Source organism: Mandrillus leucophaeus, unplaced genomic scaffold, assembly GCF_000951045.1.
Source record: "Mandrillus leucophaeus isolate KB7577 unplaced genomic scaffold, Mleu.le_1.0 Scaffold784, whole genome shotgun sequence".
NCBI lineage: Eukaryota > Metazoa > Chordata > Mammalia > Primates > Cercopithecidae > Mandrillus > Mandrillus leucophaeus.
Window position 1 is genome coordinate 1335816 of NW_012108519.1, and position 15887 is coordinate 1351702.

The 15887-nt window shown below is 36.6% G+C and overlaps 1 protein-coding gene and 1 pseudogene across 1 annotated transcript in view; both read left to right on the forward strand.

Moving 5' to 3' along the window:
- Window positions 1-3111, forward strand: part of ARAP2 (ArfGAP with RhoGAP domain, ankyrin repeat and PH domain 2) — a 181208-nt gene extending 178097 nt beyond the window's left edge. Inside the window, exon 33 of the mRNA XM_011967062.1 lies at window positions 796-3111. Coding sequence (XP_011822452.1) covers window positions 796-1167 — 372 coding nt within the window. The 3' untranslated portion in view covers window positions 1168-3111. The remainder of the gene's footprint in view (window positions 1-795) is intronic.
- Window positions 3112-3326: 215 nt separating this feature from the next.
- On the forward strand, window positions 3327-4314 carry LOC105529823 (annotated as a pseudogene).
- Window positions 4315-15887: the final 11573 nt, after the last annotated feature.

Sequence of the window (15887 nt, forward strand, 5' to 3'; positions counted from 1 at the left end):
AAGGTTCACACTTCAGTGAACTAATTAAACAAAAGGGAAAAAAAAAAAAACAGAAATCTTGCTAGATACATCTAAGCAGGAGTGAGTTAGAAGAGGTAAGGATGAAGTGAGATTAAATGTGGGTAACCCAAAAGACATCTTTGAAGTGGTATGTTGAATGCATGTTAAAATGAATTTCCATGGATTGCATTTAACAGATGTTTCTCAACTTATGATGGGGTTACATACCAATAAACTCACCATAAGGTGAAAATACATAAAATAAAAAATACGTTAAATACAACTAACCTATGGAATGTTGTAGCTTAGCCTAGCCTAGCTTAAACGTGCTCAGAACATTTATGTTAGCCTCCAGCTGGGCAGAATCATCTGGCAACACAGCACACCATATCAGTTATTCACCCTCCTGAGTCCATGGCTGACTGGTAGCTGCAGCTCACTGCCACTGCCCAGAGTCACCAGGGAGTGTCCTACCAGGCATCGCTAACTGGAGAAAAGATCAAAATTCAGAATTTGAAGTATGCTTTCTACTTAATGCATATTTGTTTTGCACCATTGTAAAGTCAAAAAATCGTATCGAAGCATTGAAAGCCAGGGACTGTCTGTAGTTGATTTTGTAGCTCTAAGATTAGTATATAAATTAAGACATGCCACTTTTATCGAAGTTAAGTTAGGACCTAAGTCATAGAAATGAGCTCTTTTATAGGAAGCATCAACTTTTATGTGGATTGCACTTTCTAAACCTGAATTGTGCCAAATCTTGCTTCCCTGTGAGACATTTTATTTTATTTTTAGAGTGCAAGAGCAGAACTTGAAAGGCTGCGGCTCATTGAAAAGTGTGATAAAGAGTCCGTGGACTCGAGCTTAAAGGAGAGAGCTTCTATGGTGGCCCACTGCCTGGAGCACAAGGACGATAAACTTCGAAATCGAACCCGAAAGCATCGGAGTTTCAACTGCCTGGAGGACACAGAGCCTGAAGCCCCACTCGGGCAACCAAAAGGCCATAAAGGACTAAAGACATTGAGGAAGACTGAGGACAGGAATAGCAAGGCTACTTTGGACTCTGATCATAAGTTACCATCAAGGGTAATTGAAGAACTTAATGTGGTTCTACAGCGGTCAAGAACCCTTCCAAGAGAATTACAGGATGAGCAGATTTTGAAGTAGCAAATAAAATGAATTGCTCCCCAGATTATTTTTTTAATTATTGTATGCAATCTTTATGTGTAAATCTGAAACTGAACTATAAGATAATTCATAAGAATTTGCCTATTGATAGGCAAATTTGTCTATACTTAGGCATTTAAGGAGCATTTAAAAATATGTATATATGTGATTAAGTGTAAGAATAACTTTATTTTGGTCTGAACAAAGCTTGTAAAGTTCCATTGTACTAACTTTGTGTAAGAAGACAATGGGTTACTTAGGTGGTCAGCCCTTTTAAAGTAGTTATCTGTTAGTGGTATAATTTATGAGCAGAAATCTCAAACTGTACTGTATTGTATAAAATGCTGTGTTTAAATGAAGTCTAAGAAACTATCTGTAACATATTTTGCACTTTGAGAAACCTTGTATATTAAATTACCATATGTTTTTAGGTTTACAGAGGGTCTACCTTAGGGAAAAGAAGGGAAGTAAATTGAAAAGAGGGGGAGAATGTATTGTAGTGGTTGCCTAAAAAACACTGGAGCTTTTAAAAGAAGCAAGGAGTTAAATGTCCTGCAAAACAAGGAAGTGAGCTAAGATTCATTCAAGTTCACTAATGACCAGAACTTGTCAATGAGAAGCCACTTGTTAAGAAAAAAGTCCGCTGTTTATTTCCCAAGAGTAATATTCGGCCAACAGATGTAAATAATAGCACTAGCCACTCTTATTAATATTTATAGTGTTGGAAAATCAGCCACATTATAGATTCACTACGTTTGAGCTCATTGTTGGTGGCTGCTAAGAGGAAACTTACACTGCATTGGAGAGGTTGTGTACACAGGACCTGGCCTGGATGCTGATTTCACTGTCGTTGTATGCAAGCTTTTTTTTTTTTTTTTTTTTTTTTAAGAATTTCTGACTATACTTTTGGTACGAACAAAATTCATCACCGCAAGGTCCTGTTGTTCTGTTTGATTTTTACGAGTTTTATTATTATTTTAAGTAAGATTATAATGTTTTTCTTTCAATTCTCAGAAATAACTGGAAGAATACAATATTATGGCCATTATGGAGCCGGGGGTAGTTGGTGGTTTACTGTACATTTGGGGCTACTTGTTCACATTTAATCTAGGTGTTTTTTGTTTTTTGTTTTTTGTTTTTTTTTTAAATAAAGGAGTGGTCTCTTCCCTGTACTTGTGAATAAGGACAAAGCCCTATTTTTGTTTCCACATAAAGATCAGCTACTGAATTGGTGATTTTCCTGACAGACAATACTATCTAATCATAGTTCATGTTAGGGGAAGCATTTTTCATCAGTTTCTTTAAAATTGGATTATGTTTGCTGAGTTTTGATATTTAACATTATTTTATGTAGCTAAGCCTTTTTTTTTTTTTTTTTAGCATTTCTTTTTTATTCTTCAATCTATATACACAGGCCCATACTTCAGTCAGTCCAATCATAGTACAGTGATGTGGTGGTAAATGCTATGAATTTCTTCATTGTAAAATACAGATCATTTGTATTTTGGGGTGATAAAATAGTTCACCATTGGTATGAGATATTTATTCTTTAAATCAAAGTAAATTAGAATTTTTAAAAAGCACAAAACTGCAGGACAGTTTATGAAATAGGTGGCACTATTAGGGAATCTTCCTTTAAGGCAAGAAATCATGTTATTTAGAAAGAAAAACTAATCTTAAACATACTATTTCTAATAAATATTTATATTTTTATGAAATAAAAGGTATGTGGACATTAATGTTTGGTGATGTTGGACAGTGGAAAAGTATCTAGAGTTTTTACCTGCCTTATCTGAATTTTTCTTGAAATTTGAGCTTAAACTCTAATAGCTGTTTCCCTTTCTATTCTGAACAATTGTCTCCATTTTTCAAGTGTAAGATAAGGGCTAATGATGACATCTCATTTATTTTGAGTAAACATTAAAATTGTTTTACAAGTCTACTAGAATGTGACTTTATTATTTTCAGAACTTGAAGTTTGTTATTGTGAAATAGATCAAGTAGATTAGCTTTCTTTCCTTTTAAAAAAATTTGAATTTAATATGTACTTCAAACTGGTCGTATTGTTTTTCCAAACAGGTCAATATAAGTAGCTTTATTTATTTAAAGGCCCACTTGCTGAGAACCAGGCACAATTACAGGCTCTGTGGCCTGTATTGATGAGGCTGCTGACCAGCCACATCCCTACAAGATGCATAGTACCACCCCTGGTTTATGGGCATCTCTACCAGCCTTGCCATATCGCGAGAAGGCCAAGGGCCTGGCACAAGTGTCTGGCACCTCAGCAGTGCCACTTGGTCATTCATGAGCAGCCCCTCATGTTCAGGAACAGTGCCTGACACCCAGGCCACTTCAGCTGCATCCACTGTAGGAAGGAGCTGACTGGCGAGGCCCATGAGCTGAAGGGTGAACTCTCTACTGCCTGCCCTGCATTTACAAGATGTTGTCCCTATTTTTAGGGACTGCAGCCAGCCCCTCAAGGGTCACATAATGAATACACTGGGCAAAGAGTGGTGGCATGCAGAGCTTTTTGCCCTGAGCGTGAGAAGCCATTCCTGGGGCTCTGGCACTATGAGAAGAAGGGCCTGGCCTACTTTGAGATCCACTACAGCCAGCTCTCTGGAACATCTGCAGCCATGAAGTCAAGGGTGACATGGTGTTGGTCCTCAACAAGGCCTGATGTGTGTGAACTGCTTCTCCTGCTCCACCTGCAAGAGCAGGCTCACTCTGAAGATCAACTTTGTGGAGTCTGACATGAAGCCCGTGTGTAAAAGGTGCTAGAACTTCCTCCTGGAGCTGAAGAAGAGGCTGAAGAAGTCGTTGGAACTCACATCTCGCTAGGCTCAGCCCAAGTCTGGGGACCTCAACTCTGAAGGCTCTCTTGCCTGGCCCTTCTCTCCCTCCCTTTCTTCTCCCAGAGGACCTCTCCCTTCTCCCTCTCCAGCTCGCTGCCTTCTCACAGCCGCCTCCCACTTCTATTGTCTGCTCTTGGACTCCTCATCTCTCTTTACCTGCTTCTTGTCCTCCCCTCGTCTCCTTCCTCATCATCTCCACCCTTTCTATTATCTTATCTCTGCCTTCCCCAATGTCTTTTCTCTCCTTTGCGGTGGCTCCTCTCCTTCCTTTTGTGCAGAGGCAGGGACCTAAGAGGTGAGGAGCCTGTGAAGGGCCTGGGTCCATGCCCTGTGATTGCATCTACCTCTGTCCATGCGCTTCAGCCTGCAGAACTCCAGAGATAGCAAACCAGGGTCTGGGGGCACCAGGGCTCCCATCCTGACCTGTCCCTCCCCACAGCGGACCAGGTTGCACGTATTCTTGTGGAACCCTCCACCCCGGAGTGTACCCACAGCCAGGGCAGCCCACCTGAGCTGCAGGACTAGGGCTACCCTTCAATCTCACCATTAACTTAACCAAGTAGTATCCCTGGGCCCAAACTGGGCCAACAAATCCTGCCACACCATTCACTACCTGCAGGGACAGGAGTCCACTTCCATCAAGAGGACTTTCTGAAATCCCACCTCGGCCCCTGCCTCTGGCTAGGCCACTGTGGTTCTCCCCTCCCCCAGCCCAGAACCTGTGTTGAGACTTTGGGTGTGGCTGGAAACAGGTGGTGATAGGGTCAGAGGTGGCTTATTTCCACCTCCAAGGAGGAGAATTCCTCCACAATCAGAGCAGACCTGATGTTGGGACTCAGACTTGCCATAATGAAGGCTTAGTCACTGGGGAAAAAAAAAAAGCAAAGTGCTCAAAGGCACTCTGAATTTTATTTCTGTAGCCCTAAAATTAATTAGACATGGTTTTTAAGTAGTTGATTTCTAAACAAATCATTACCTGATGATTCATCAAAGTGTCACTGAGAACTCAAAACCAAGCAAAAATAATTGAAGCAAAAATATGACTTATGAACATAACTGTATTAGCTGCTGAATTGCATTATATTTAATTCAAAAACTGTAATGCAAAAGCAATTTTTAAAATGCATCAAATTTATTTGAACAGGTTGTAGCATGCAGATATTTGCATCTTTTTAAAGTTTTAATAATCACTTTAGAAAGAAAATTAAAACTTTCACCATCTCAACAAAATTTGCACAAAGGCTTACATATTCTTCCTTACTCAAATGAACTTGTAATCAACCCCCAAACTCATTTTGCTTGCCTCACAACTGCCGGTAAGTTAAGGAGGTGGAACAAGGAAGGCAACTTTCTTTTGGAAAGCCAGCAAACCAAGAAGATGGATGACTAGTGTTCTAAAGTACCATTTTAAGTCAGTACAAATTTCAAGCTGTTTTTATGTTTAGGGTGGCAGGAAGAGGAAGGGGTTGGGATCAAGAGGTGACCACAACTGCAGACATTTGGGAACTAGTGAAGAGTTTGAGGCGGCTGGAGCTGCTTCGTCCATGATCAGATCACAATACTTCTGCAAATCTTTATTATTATTATTATTATACTTTAAATTCTAGGGTACATGTGCACAACATGCAAGTTTGTTACATAGGTATACATGTGTCATGTTGTACCCATTAACTTGTCATTTACATTAAGTATTTCTCCTAATCCTATCCCTCCCCCGGGCTCTCCCGACAGGCCCTGGTGTGTGACGTTCCCCGCCCTGTATCCAAGTGTTCTTGTTATTCAATTCCCACCTATGAGTGAGAACATGTGGTGTTTGCTTCTGCAAATCTTTAACAAAACATAGCTGTTTACATACTTTAATTGCAGAGTTAGTTAAGAAAACTACATGACTGTTTTCTTTGAATTTTTTCTCAGTGCTCTAAAATTAGCCTACGAACAGGAATGGGTAAAGACCTCTTATACAAAAAATGGAGTTAGTTATGTTAGTTTTTCTACTGTTTCACTGTTACCAATTAGTTAAGACAGAATTATTTGTGAAATGTGATCATTTTTCTGTCATGTGTACGATCATCACACTGATTTCTAATGATCAGGAAATGCAAAGCACAGAAATGAACCAGGTGACTAAAGTTTATGCTTTTAAGTTGTATAATTATTTTAACATGCTTTCATCTAAAATGTTATAAATTACATTGTATCCCCCCTTCTCTGCCACAGCTACTATATGCTGAATGTAAAGGTTTTCATAATTGAGATACCTCTGCAGATTTAACCCTTTTTATGAGTCAAAGTTCAGAGCCCAAATGTCCTCATCTGAGAAGCAGGAATGTTAATTAACTTGTTGACTTTTTTCAACAACTATTTTATACACACATACACATAAATTATGAGCCAGGTATATGAAATAGATACATACATAGTAGCAGACTAGAGGTACAATAAATGTTAGTTATTAATGTATTAGTTCTCCTAACTCTCATTTGATCTTAGTTGACCCTAATGGTTTTCAGAACTGCTTCTAGCAGGCAGATCAAGATGATGAAATAGAAGGCTCTTCCAGTTGTCCTTCACGAAAGAACACCAACCTAATAACAACTCTCTACACAGAAAACAAACTTCATATGAACCAAAAATCAGATGAGCTCTCACAGTACCTGGTTTTAACTTCATATCACTGAAAGAGGCACTGAAGTGGTAAGAAAAACTGCCTTGAATCAACACAATTCCTCCCCAAACTCCTAGCAGCGGCAGCATGCTGCATTGAGGAAACATTTTAGAACAGCGGACTGGGCAAAAATTTCTTGAGTCATATCCCCACAAGCACAAGCAACCAAAGCAAAAATGGACAAATGGGATCACATCAGGTTAAAACCTTCTGCATAGCAAAGAGAAAAACCAACAAAGTGAAGAAACAATCCAGAGAATGGCAAAAAATACTTGCAAACTATCCATCTGTCAAGGGATTAATAACCAGAATAAATAAGAAGCTCAACAACTCTATAGGAAAAAAGTCTAATAATTTGATTAAAAGTTGGCAAAAGACTTAAACAGACATTTCTTAAAAGAAGACAAACAAATGGGAAACAGAAAGATAAAATGGTGCTCAACATAAATTGTCAGAAAAATGGAAATCAAAACTACAATCAGAAATCATCTCACCTAAGTGAAAATTGTTTATACCCTCAAAACAGGCAATCATAAATGCTGGTGAGATTGTGGAGAAAAGGGAACCTTCTTGGTGGGAATGTAAATACAATTACTATGGAGAACAATTGGAGGTTCCTCAAGAAACTGAAAGTAGAACTACCGTATGATCCAACAATCCCACTGCTGGATATGTACCCCAAAGAAAGGAAATCAGTATATCTAAGAGACAGCAGCACTCCCATGTTTGTTGCAGCACTATCCACAATAACCAAAATATGGAAGCAACCTAAGTCTCCATCAACACATGAATCAATAAAGAAAATGTGGTACTTCTACACAATGGAGTGCAATTCATCCATAAAAAAGAATGAGATTCTGTTATTTGTAACATGTATGGAACTGGAGGTCAATATTCTAAGTGAAATGAGCCAGGCTCAGAAAGACGAATACCACCTGTTATTTATTTGTGGGATCTAAAAACAAAACAATGGAATTCATTGAGATAAAGTGCAGAAGGATGGCAACCAGGGCTGGGAAGGGTCGTGGGATGGGGGTTGGGGACAAGATAAGAATGGTTAATGGATACAAAAGAATAAAAAGAATCAATGAGACCTAGCATTTGATAGCACAACAGGGACAGGGTGCCTATAGTCAGTTTAATTGTACATTTTAAAATAACTAAAAGAGCATAACTGGATTGTTTAACACAAAATATAAATACTTGAGGGAATGGATAACCCATTTTTCATGAAGTAACTAGTCAACATTGCATCCCTGTATCAAAACATCTCATGTACCCCATAAGTGTATACACCTACTATGTACCCGTAAAAATTAAAATAAAATTCTTTAAAAAAAAATAAAAAGCTGCTTCTAGCAATTTTTTCTTTATCCTTTAAAACATATGTTATGCACTAATCAAGCAGATAACCACAAGTTATGGGCTGAGATGTCTTCTCCCAAAAATCATATGTTGAAATCCTAATTCCTAGGACCTTAGAATGTAACAATATTTGGAGGTAGGTCCTTCACAGAAGTGATTGAGTCAAAATGAAGTTATTAGGGCAAGCCCTAATCCATTCTGACTGGTGACATAAGAGGAAATTAGGACATACAGAGAGACACTGGGGATGCCCAGCCACAGAGGAAAGGCCATGTGTGAACACAAGGAAAATGCAGCCATCTGCAAAGTGAAGGGAAAGGCCTTAGAAAAAAAACAAACCTGCTGACATGTTGACCTTGGACTTCCAGCCTCTAAAACTATGAGAAAATAAATTGCTGTTGTTTAAGCCACCCAGTATGTGGTATTTTGTTATGGCAACCTTAGTAAAGTAATACGCCACGTTTTGGTGTTAATTTGTTAATATTGATATACGATGAGCAGAATACCCTCTGGTACTTGAAAGAATTAATCCTTGTGCTGTTGTTGCTCCAAATCTCAGAATAACTTTCTGGCATCACATCAAAGTTATAATAACCATATGATTAATGGAGGAAAAGAATGACATGTTGCGATGTAACTACTTAGAAGTCAGCGAGCTAAATAACATGGACACTAAAATAATATAGCATAAAAATTCAAAATTGTGGCTCAGCAAAGTTACTGTTGGGGTCTGCTTGGAAAGACTCAAGTTTTCATATCAAGAGCCACTCTTCCAACAGAGCAAAGATGCCCAATCTTTCATAACATCTGATAAAGAATGTTGCTGAACCTTTCAAAGAAAAACCAAGAGAGCTTCTCAGTTAAACGACTGAGCTACCAACCAATACGCTAAACTACAGAGACACAAAAACTCACTTCAATCAACCCAGCTGACCCAAACCATGATTTCACAGCCTATTGATTGGCTTAACAATAACCTTCATCAGATAGAAGTAGCATTTATATCTCACTGGGGAGGATCTCGTCTTCCCCTCTATTATTGCTTCATTTGTCTGCTCCTGTTTGCAGCAAGACTCTTCATTACAGTTGTCTAACTTGCTGCCTTCTCTTTTTAACCTCCCATTCTTTCTCTGAACCTTCTTTGTTCAGCCTTTTGTTTTCCATTACTCTTTAAAAACTGTTCCTGGCAAGGTCAGAACAACCTTATTCATGACTGTAATGATCAGTTTTCAGTCATCATATTGACCTATCACCATCTATGGCATTTTACACAGGTAAGCACTCTCCTTCTGTAACAATTCTAGTATTGGTCTCTAGAATAATAGTATCTTGTGGTTTTCCTCTGTCCTCACAAATCAGTCTTCTCAGATCCTTTACTGGATAGCCTAACTCCTAGAGGAACACATCAAATTTCGTAACTTTGCATACAGTACATCTTCTGCGCTACCCATATGTTTAACTTCAGTCTGAATCTATTCATTGAGTTCCAGACTGTAATTTAAATTTCCACTTGAATGTACAACTAGCATCTCAAATATATCTAAAGCGTTTTACTTGCTCCTCAGCCTTTCCTTGTTTAGGACTCAGGTACAGAGATATTAAGCAGCATTATTCATCTAATGATTGGCAAAGCTGGCATTCAAACACAGGAAGTCTAGCTCAAGAGGTCTCACTTTTACACTCTGCCCTTAATTATATATTTCCTGAATTATGCAAAAGATATTCAACTTGTCCCCTAATTGCATGCTACTATGTGGAAGGAAGCAAAAGAGAGAGAGAACTGCTAAAATAAAAGATTATGTCTCCTCTCCTAATAGCTTTCTATTTTAGGTAAGTTAAAATGGAATGTCTTTATCAATGTAAGTCATGTTGCATTTATGAATATAAATATTTAAAATGTGTTTAAATATAAATACAAGTTGGAAATGATTGTTCCAATGTACCACCTGCTATTTTTTAAACACTCTGCCTCACTCACTTTGCTACAAGCATACTGTTCCTCAGCATCACTAGGCATGAAAAGGCCTTAGAACTTTTCACTTAAGTGTTTTTTCTGTTGGCCAACAGTCTTTTCAGACATGTACATATATCACTCTGTTAACTTCATGTAGACCACCTTGACTGTCTCCTTGTCAGGCAGATAATATCTGAGCATGCCATATGAAGTGGCATCATCACCTTCTATCCCTTTTCTCTTCTTACTCCATTGGGCTTATCACCACCCAATAATTGACATATTTATTAGTATATATTTTAATGATCTACTTCCACTAGAATATAACACTGCAAATGCAAAGTCTTAGATTAACCACTGTATTCCCAGAATCTAAACTAGTACTTGTATCTTATCTCATATTCACTACTGAAACATATATTGAATGAATGAATCATGGCATAATGAAGTAGCTTGAAGAAGAACAGTGATTTCACTGAAAGCTAGAAACAATGGGAAACAAAATAAAAAAAAAAATCAAAAACAAACTCTCTGTAACGCCTGTTGCTGAAATGAGGAATAGGGGTGGCCAGATTCTGAAGAACTAGGAACATTAAAGACATGGGCTAATATTTTATAGTTGCTCTTTTTCTGGATGCATTTAAAGAATCTGTACACAGGACAAAAAGTTGAAAATCTAGTCTTTGCTCAGGTTGAGATGATTTTTTAAGAGAGAATAAACAGCAGAGCTTTTGCAGTCTTGTTCATGAAACAATATTGGAGACTCAAGGCACTAAGACCCTAGCAAGAATGGAGGAATAGAAAACTAACTATAGCTGGTTTTCCTTTTAAGACATTTGCTGAATTGTGATGTGACATATAACAGTAAGCTAACAAGCTCAGCAGAGAATCTCTAATAGTACAGTGGAGTTGTTTGTAGTCTCACGATACTAAGAATACAAAAATTCAATTGTATTTACTACCATGGAGAGAGACCCTTGTGAGCATACACGCTGTCATTTGGAAGCCTTGGGAAGCCATATGGTTGGAGCGGGTATGAATTGAAAATCTTGGCAGATCATCATCAAAACTGCCCACAACCTCAATTCAGCTCAGTTCCATTGGATCAGGATCATCAGCCTCCTCTCTGCCAAAAGATGGAAAGGTAAATCCTCTATGGAACTTCTCTATTTTGTTTTTTTTTCAATTTCTGGCATTTAAAAATGAAGAAAAAAGGAAAAAAATTTCAAGGCATATGACCCTTTGACCAAAACACTAAGATGAAAATATAGACAATAGAAAGAAATCCCCAAATGATCAAGCTGTTGGGATTACCAAAGAAGGACTAAATAATAGCTATGATTAATATTAACATTAACAATAAAATAGAGAAAAAATATAGAAAATATTGGGTAATTCTGTCAGAGAATTAGAATTTTAAAAAATCAAATAAAAATTTTAGAAGTTAAAAACATAGTAACTAAAGTCAAAAATAAATGGGTTTTACAGCATAATTGACACGCACCAAAGGTTAGTGACTTGGAGACAGGTTAGTAAAAAAATCAAATATATCCAAAATGAACACACAGAAAAACAAAATACATAGATAAAAGAAGTATGTGAGACACTGTTAAAATGTCAAACATACACATAATGTGTTATCCTAAAAGAGAGGAGATAGAAAATGGGGAGGAGGCAATATTGGAGGAGAAAATGACCAACAGGTTTTTTAATGGATATGTTATTTATACCAATAGATTCAATATGTTAGCTGAACTCTAAGCAAGGTAAATTTAAAAAAAAGAAAAACTACACAAAATTACATTATAATAAAACAATGGAAAAGTCACTGAGGGACTCTTAAAATCAGCCAGAGAATACTGAAACCGTAAACTTAAAGCAATAACAATGCAATGACAGTGGCCTCTCACCATAAAGATGAAAGCCAAAAAAAGAATCAATTATAATTATTAAAGCGCTATATGAAAATATATGCCAACTAGAATTTCATATTCCTTAAAATATTCCTCAAAAAAGATGGCAAAATAAAGCCTACTTCAGAGAAAGAGGGATTTCCTCAATCAACCTGCATTGAAAAAAAAAAACCAAAAAACTAAAGGTAATATTTTAAATAGAAAGAAATTGGTCCTATTTAAAAGTGCCAAAATGCAGTAAAAAAAAAAAAAAAAAAAAAAAAAAAAAATCAAGTAAACATAAATTAATGTTGACTGTACTAAATGATGACATAATATCTTATGAGTAAATGTGCAAGCATTGTCAGGGAAGAAGTGAAAGCAATAATTTGTATTAATTACAATGTTAAGGATGCATGCTTTAATTTCTAGGGTACCTGCTAAAAGAAAAGTGCAAGAACATATGACTTTCATGCTTATAGAAAAGAAAAATGGAAAACTAAAATACATTTTAGTAATTCAAAAGTAGAAACAAAGAAAAAGGAACAAAAACAGGTCATACTGAAAACAATAGTAGTAAGGTGGTACATATAAGGCTAAATATATCAGTAATTACATACGAAACTAAGCAGTTCAATTAAAAGTAAACAGCAAGAAAACCTATACATGATCTGGTTCTCAGAGACACACATAAAATATACAGACATATGTTGAAAGTAAAAGTTTGAAAAATGTATATACTCTGCAGACATTAATCTAAAGAAAGTTGATTTCCCAAAACGAATAAAATACAAAGTTGTCTTTAAGTCAGGAAACATTACTTCAGATGGAAACATTGCTTGTAAAGAAGTGGTCATTTCACAAGGGAGTTAAATGAATAAACTCTTTACAGTTCCAATAAAATTGTAAGCTTCAAGGGTCACAGTCCAGCTTTCACATTGATGCCGTAAGAAGATGCACTCCAGACAAGGGGAAGTGCCTACTGTGGTACAAACTGAACTCTACAAATATGCTCTGGCCCCAGTGCAAGTGTATATACCACACATACTTTATACAAATGGTTACAATGATGAAAGAATTATTATTATTATAGTTTTATATTGAAAATAGTTCAGGACCTATTTAAAGTAGCCAATATACTTGAGTATATTTGTATTAATCCCAGTTTCTTAATCATTTTCTGCCCAGCTACTCAAGTACCTAATAAAAATAGAGTAGCATTTAATGAAATATATTTCTTCTTTGTTAGAAGAACTTAGCTTTTGCTCCCAAGGAATTTATCTGGTTTGTGCTATGAAATATGCATTATTATTACTAAATACTGATTCTTGCCCACTCTGAAATAAAATTGTGAAATTACCTTATAAAAGTACCTGAAACTGGCCAGGCACAGTGGCTTCCACCTGTAATCCCAGCACTTTGGGAGGCCGAGGCAGGTGGAACACCTGAGGCCAGGAGTTCAAGACCAGCCTGGCCAACAAGATGAAACCCCATCTCTACCAAAAATACAAAAATTAGCTGGGCGTGGTGGTGCATGCCTGTAGTCCCAGCTACTTGGGAGGCTGAGGTAGGAGAATCACTAGAACCCAGGAAGCAGAGGTTGTGGTAAGCCAAGATCACACCATTGCACTCCAACCTGGGCGACAGAGTGAGATTTCGTCTCAAAAATCAATAAATAAGTAAAAGTACCTGAAACTAAATAGTTAAATCAGTCACTTCCCACACTATGAGACTGCCGAGTTGAATTGGGAAATTAGACATATAACAAATATTTTAGAACAAGTTAGAAATCAAACATTTGACATGCTAAATCAAATTACCAGAGATGCAATGGTTCTTATGAGGATGATTTTCCAAAACATAATGACTTTCTGTTTTACTCCATCTCATGAATAATAAACAGCGTGCACTCATGGGCAAAGAACAATATGGACACATTCCAAATAAATCAGATCTTATCCAAGATTTTATAACCATATTACAAAATTACAGGTTTGAGGTTTCCTATCAGGGCCTTAGTGGAAAAGCTAAATCTCATTCAGTGACACATGTAGTCCCTATGTCTAGGGATTCAAAAGCTTAAAATATTTTAAATGCACTCATACATCCAATATAATCAAAATACCAAAACTGTTTAAATCATTTCTATCAGTTGACTATACAAATGACAAAATCAACCCTTGGGGTTATTGCATGTTTTAAAAGACATAACCTGCAATCACTTAAAGTCATTAAACTTAAATAATAAATTCCTAGCAATACACATTTTAAATTACTACTGCAAAAGAATTAAACTCCTGGCCTCATTTGTAATCCATCACCAATCATTATAAAGTGTCCTTAAAGTAGACTACAGACTATCAGGGGATCTTCTAATATGCCCCAGGACAAAGTATTTAAAAAGTATTTCTCTGGTGACTGCATAATATGAGTAGTCATCAGCTTTACACTTAGTGAAAAGTATTTCCAGATTGTGATAAAAGCTTATTTGGTAGTATGTGCTAATGAGGTAATATTTTTTAATATTATTTTGTGTATTCATTTGTCTATTTTGCCTTTTGGGTTTGCTTTTCCCGTTTTGTTAATGGTAATTAAATAAAAAATTTGGAAAGTCTCATTTGTTCTATATAGACATGATTTTATATTGGAAGTCAAGCTCTGGTCTCCCTGAATTATAATTAAAATCCATTTTCCAGCTGGATTTTGGAAGGTGCATATCCTTAGTAATTTCTCATCTCACTTCCCCAATATATTAATATTGAATCACCTTTAATAAGCAGCTCTAATAATGTATGTATCCCACTTATTGGAAATTTTGTAGGTCTCTCTACTTACCAATTATCTGACCCGGAAAAAATAGTTGCTATTTTTCCCATTTTTAGAATAATCGAGCAATCGATTAGTAAATGCCAATAGTGTGTATTTATAAAATCTTTTCTAAGCTGCTCCTCTCTGGTCCAGACAAAGAGAGAACTTTGGGGTATAAAAAGATTAGTTAATCTTACTGCAGATGACTAATGCAATTGCTGCTCTGATGTTCTTGGGGATTAAAAACTCCTTAGTTAGGGCCTGTACATTTCAGCAGTTATAATGGTGCATTTTAGTGGTTGTAGTGATGTATCTAGAATTCGCGGTGTGAAAGGCATGCCTGATTTGCAGAATAGTTTGAAGGAAAAACACGATTATTGAAAGCATGTAGCATTCTGTTAGTCACACGACCTAAACACAGCAAACATCAGTTCCCTTTGCATTCATTCTCTTGTTCTCATACACTCTTTTATTCCATTTACAAATATTTGTTGTGTATCTACTGTATGGCTGGTATTGAGCTACTTAGCAATTTCATAATTGGATCTAAATTTGTAAGATAATCAACTAGTTGAAGAACAAGAAATGTGGTTTTTATTCATCCATAATGCAAATAAACTTGCTAGCACTCTGGGATTTGATTAGAAGTTACCTAATTAACTCTCCAGGTAAACACAGCCTCCATTTTAATAAATTCCTTTTACTTTAAAAACTCTTCAATCTTCACTCAACTATATTAAAGGTGTATAAATATTTTACAAGGATAATTTGAAAAGTTTTTATTTTAATGAGAAAGGTGTCATTATTGATATCTGGAATCTAGAAGCCCAGGAGTTGAAGATACAAGTAATTCCTCTATACTTAGTAGCTCATCACTTTTAGAAAAGTACAGCATCTTGGTGGAAAACATCATCAGTAGTTATCTTGGGCAGGAGTGGAGATTTCCTAGGAAGGTAATAAAGTAACTTTCTGGCTTGGATGGTAATGTTCTATATTTTGGTAGAAGATTAGCTGCCTGTATTTAGCAACAGTTACGGAATGTACACTTAGGATAGGTGTATTTCATTTCGTGTAATTTTTTTTTTTATAAAAACCTGCATGCTGGGCCAGGCACGGTGGCTAATGCCTGTAATCCCAACACTTTGGGAGGCCAAGGCAGGTGGATCATGAGGTCAAGAGTT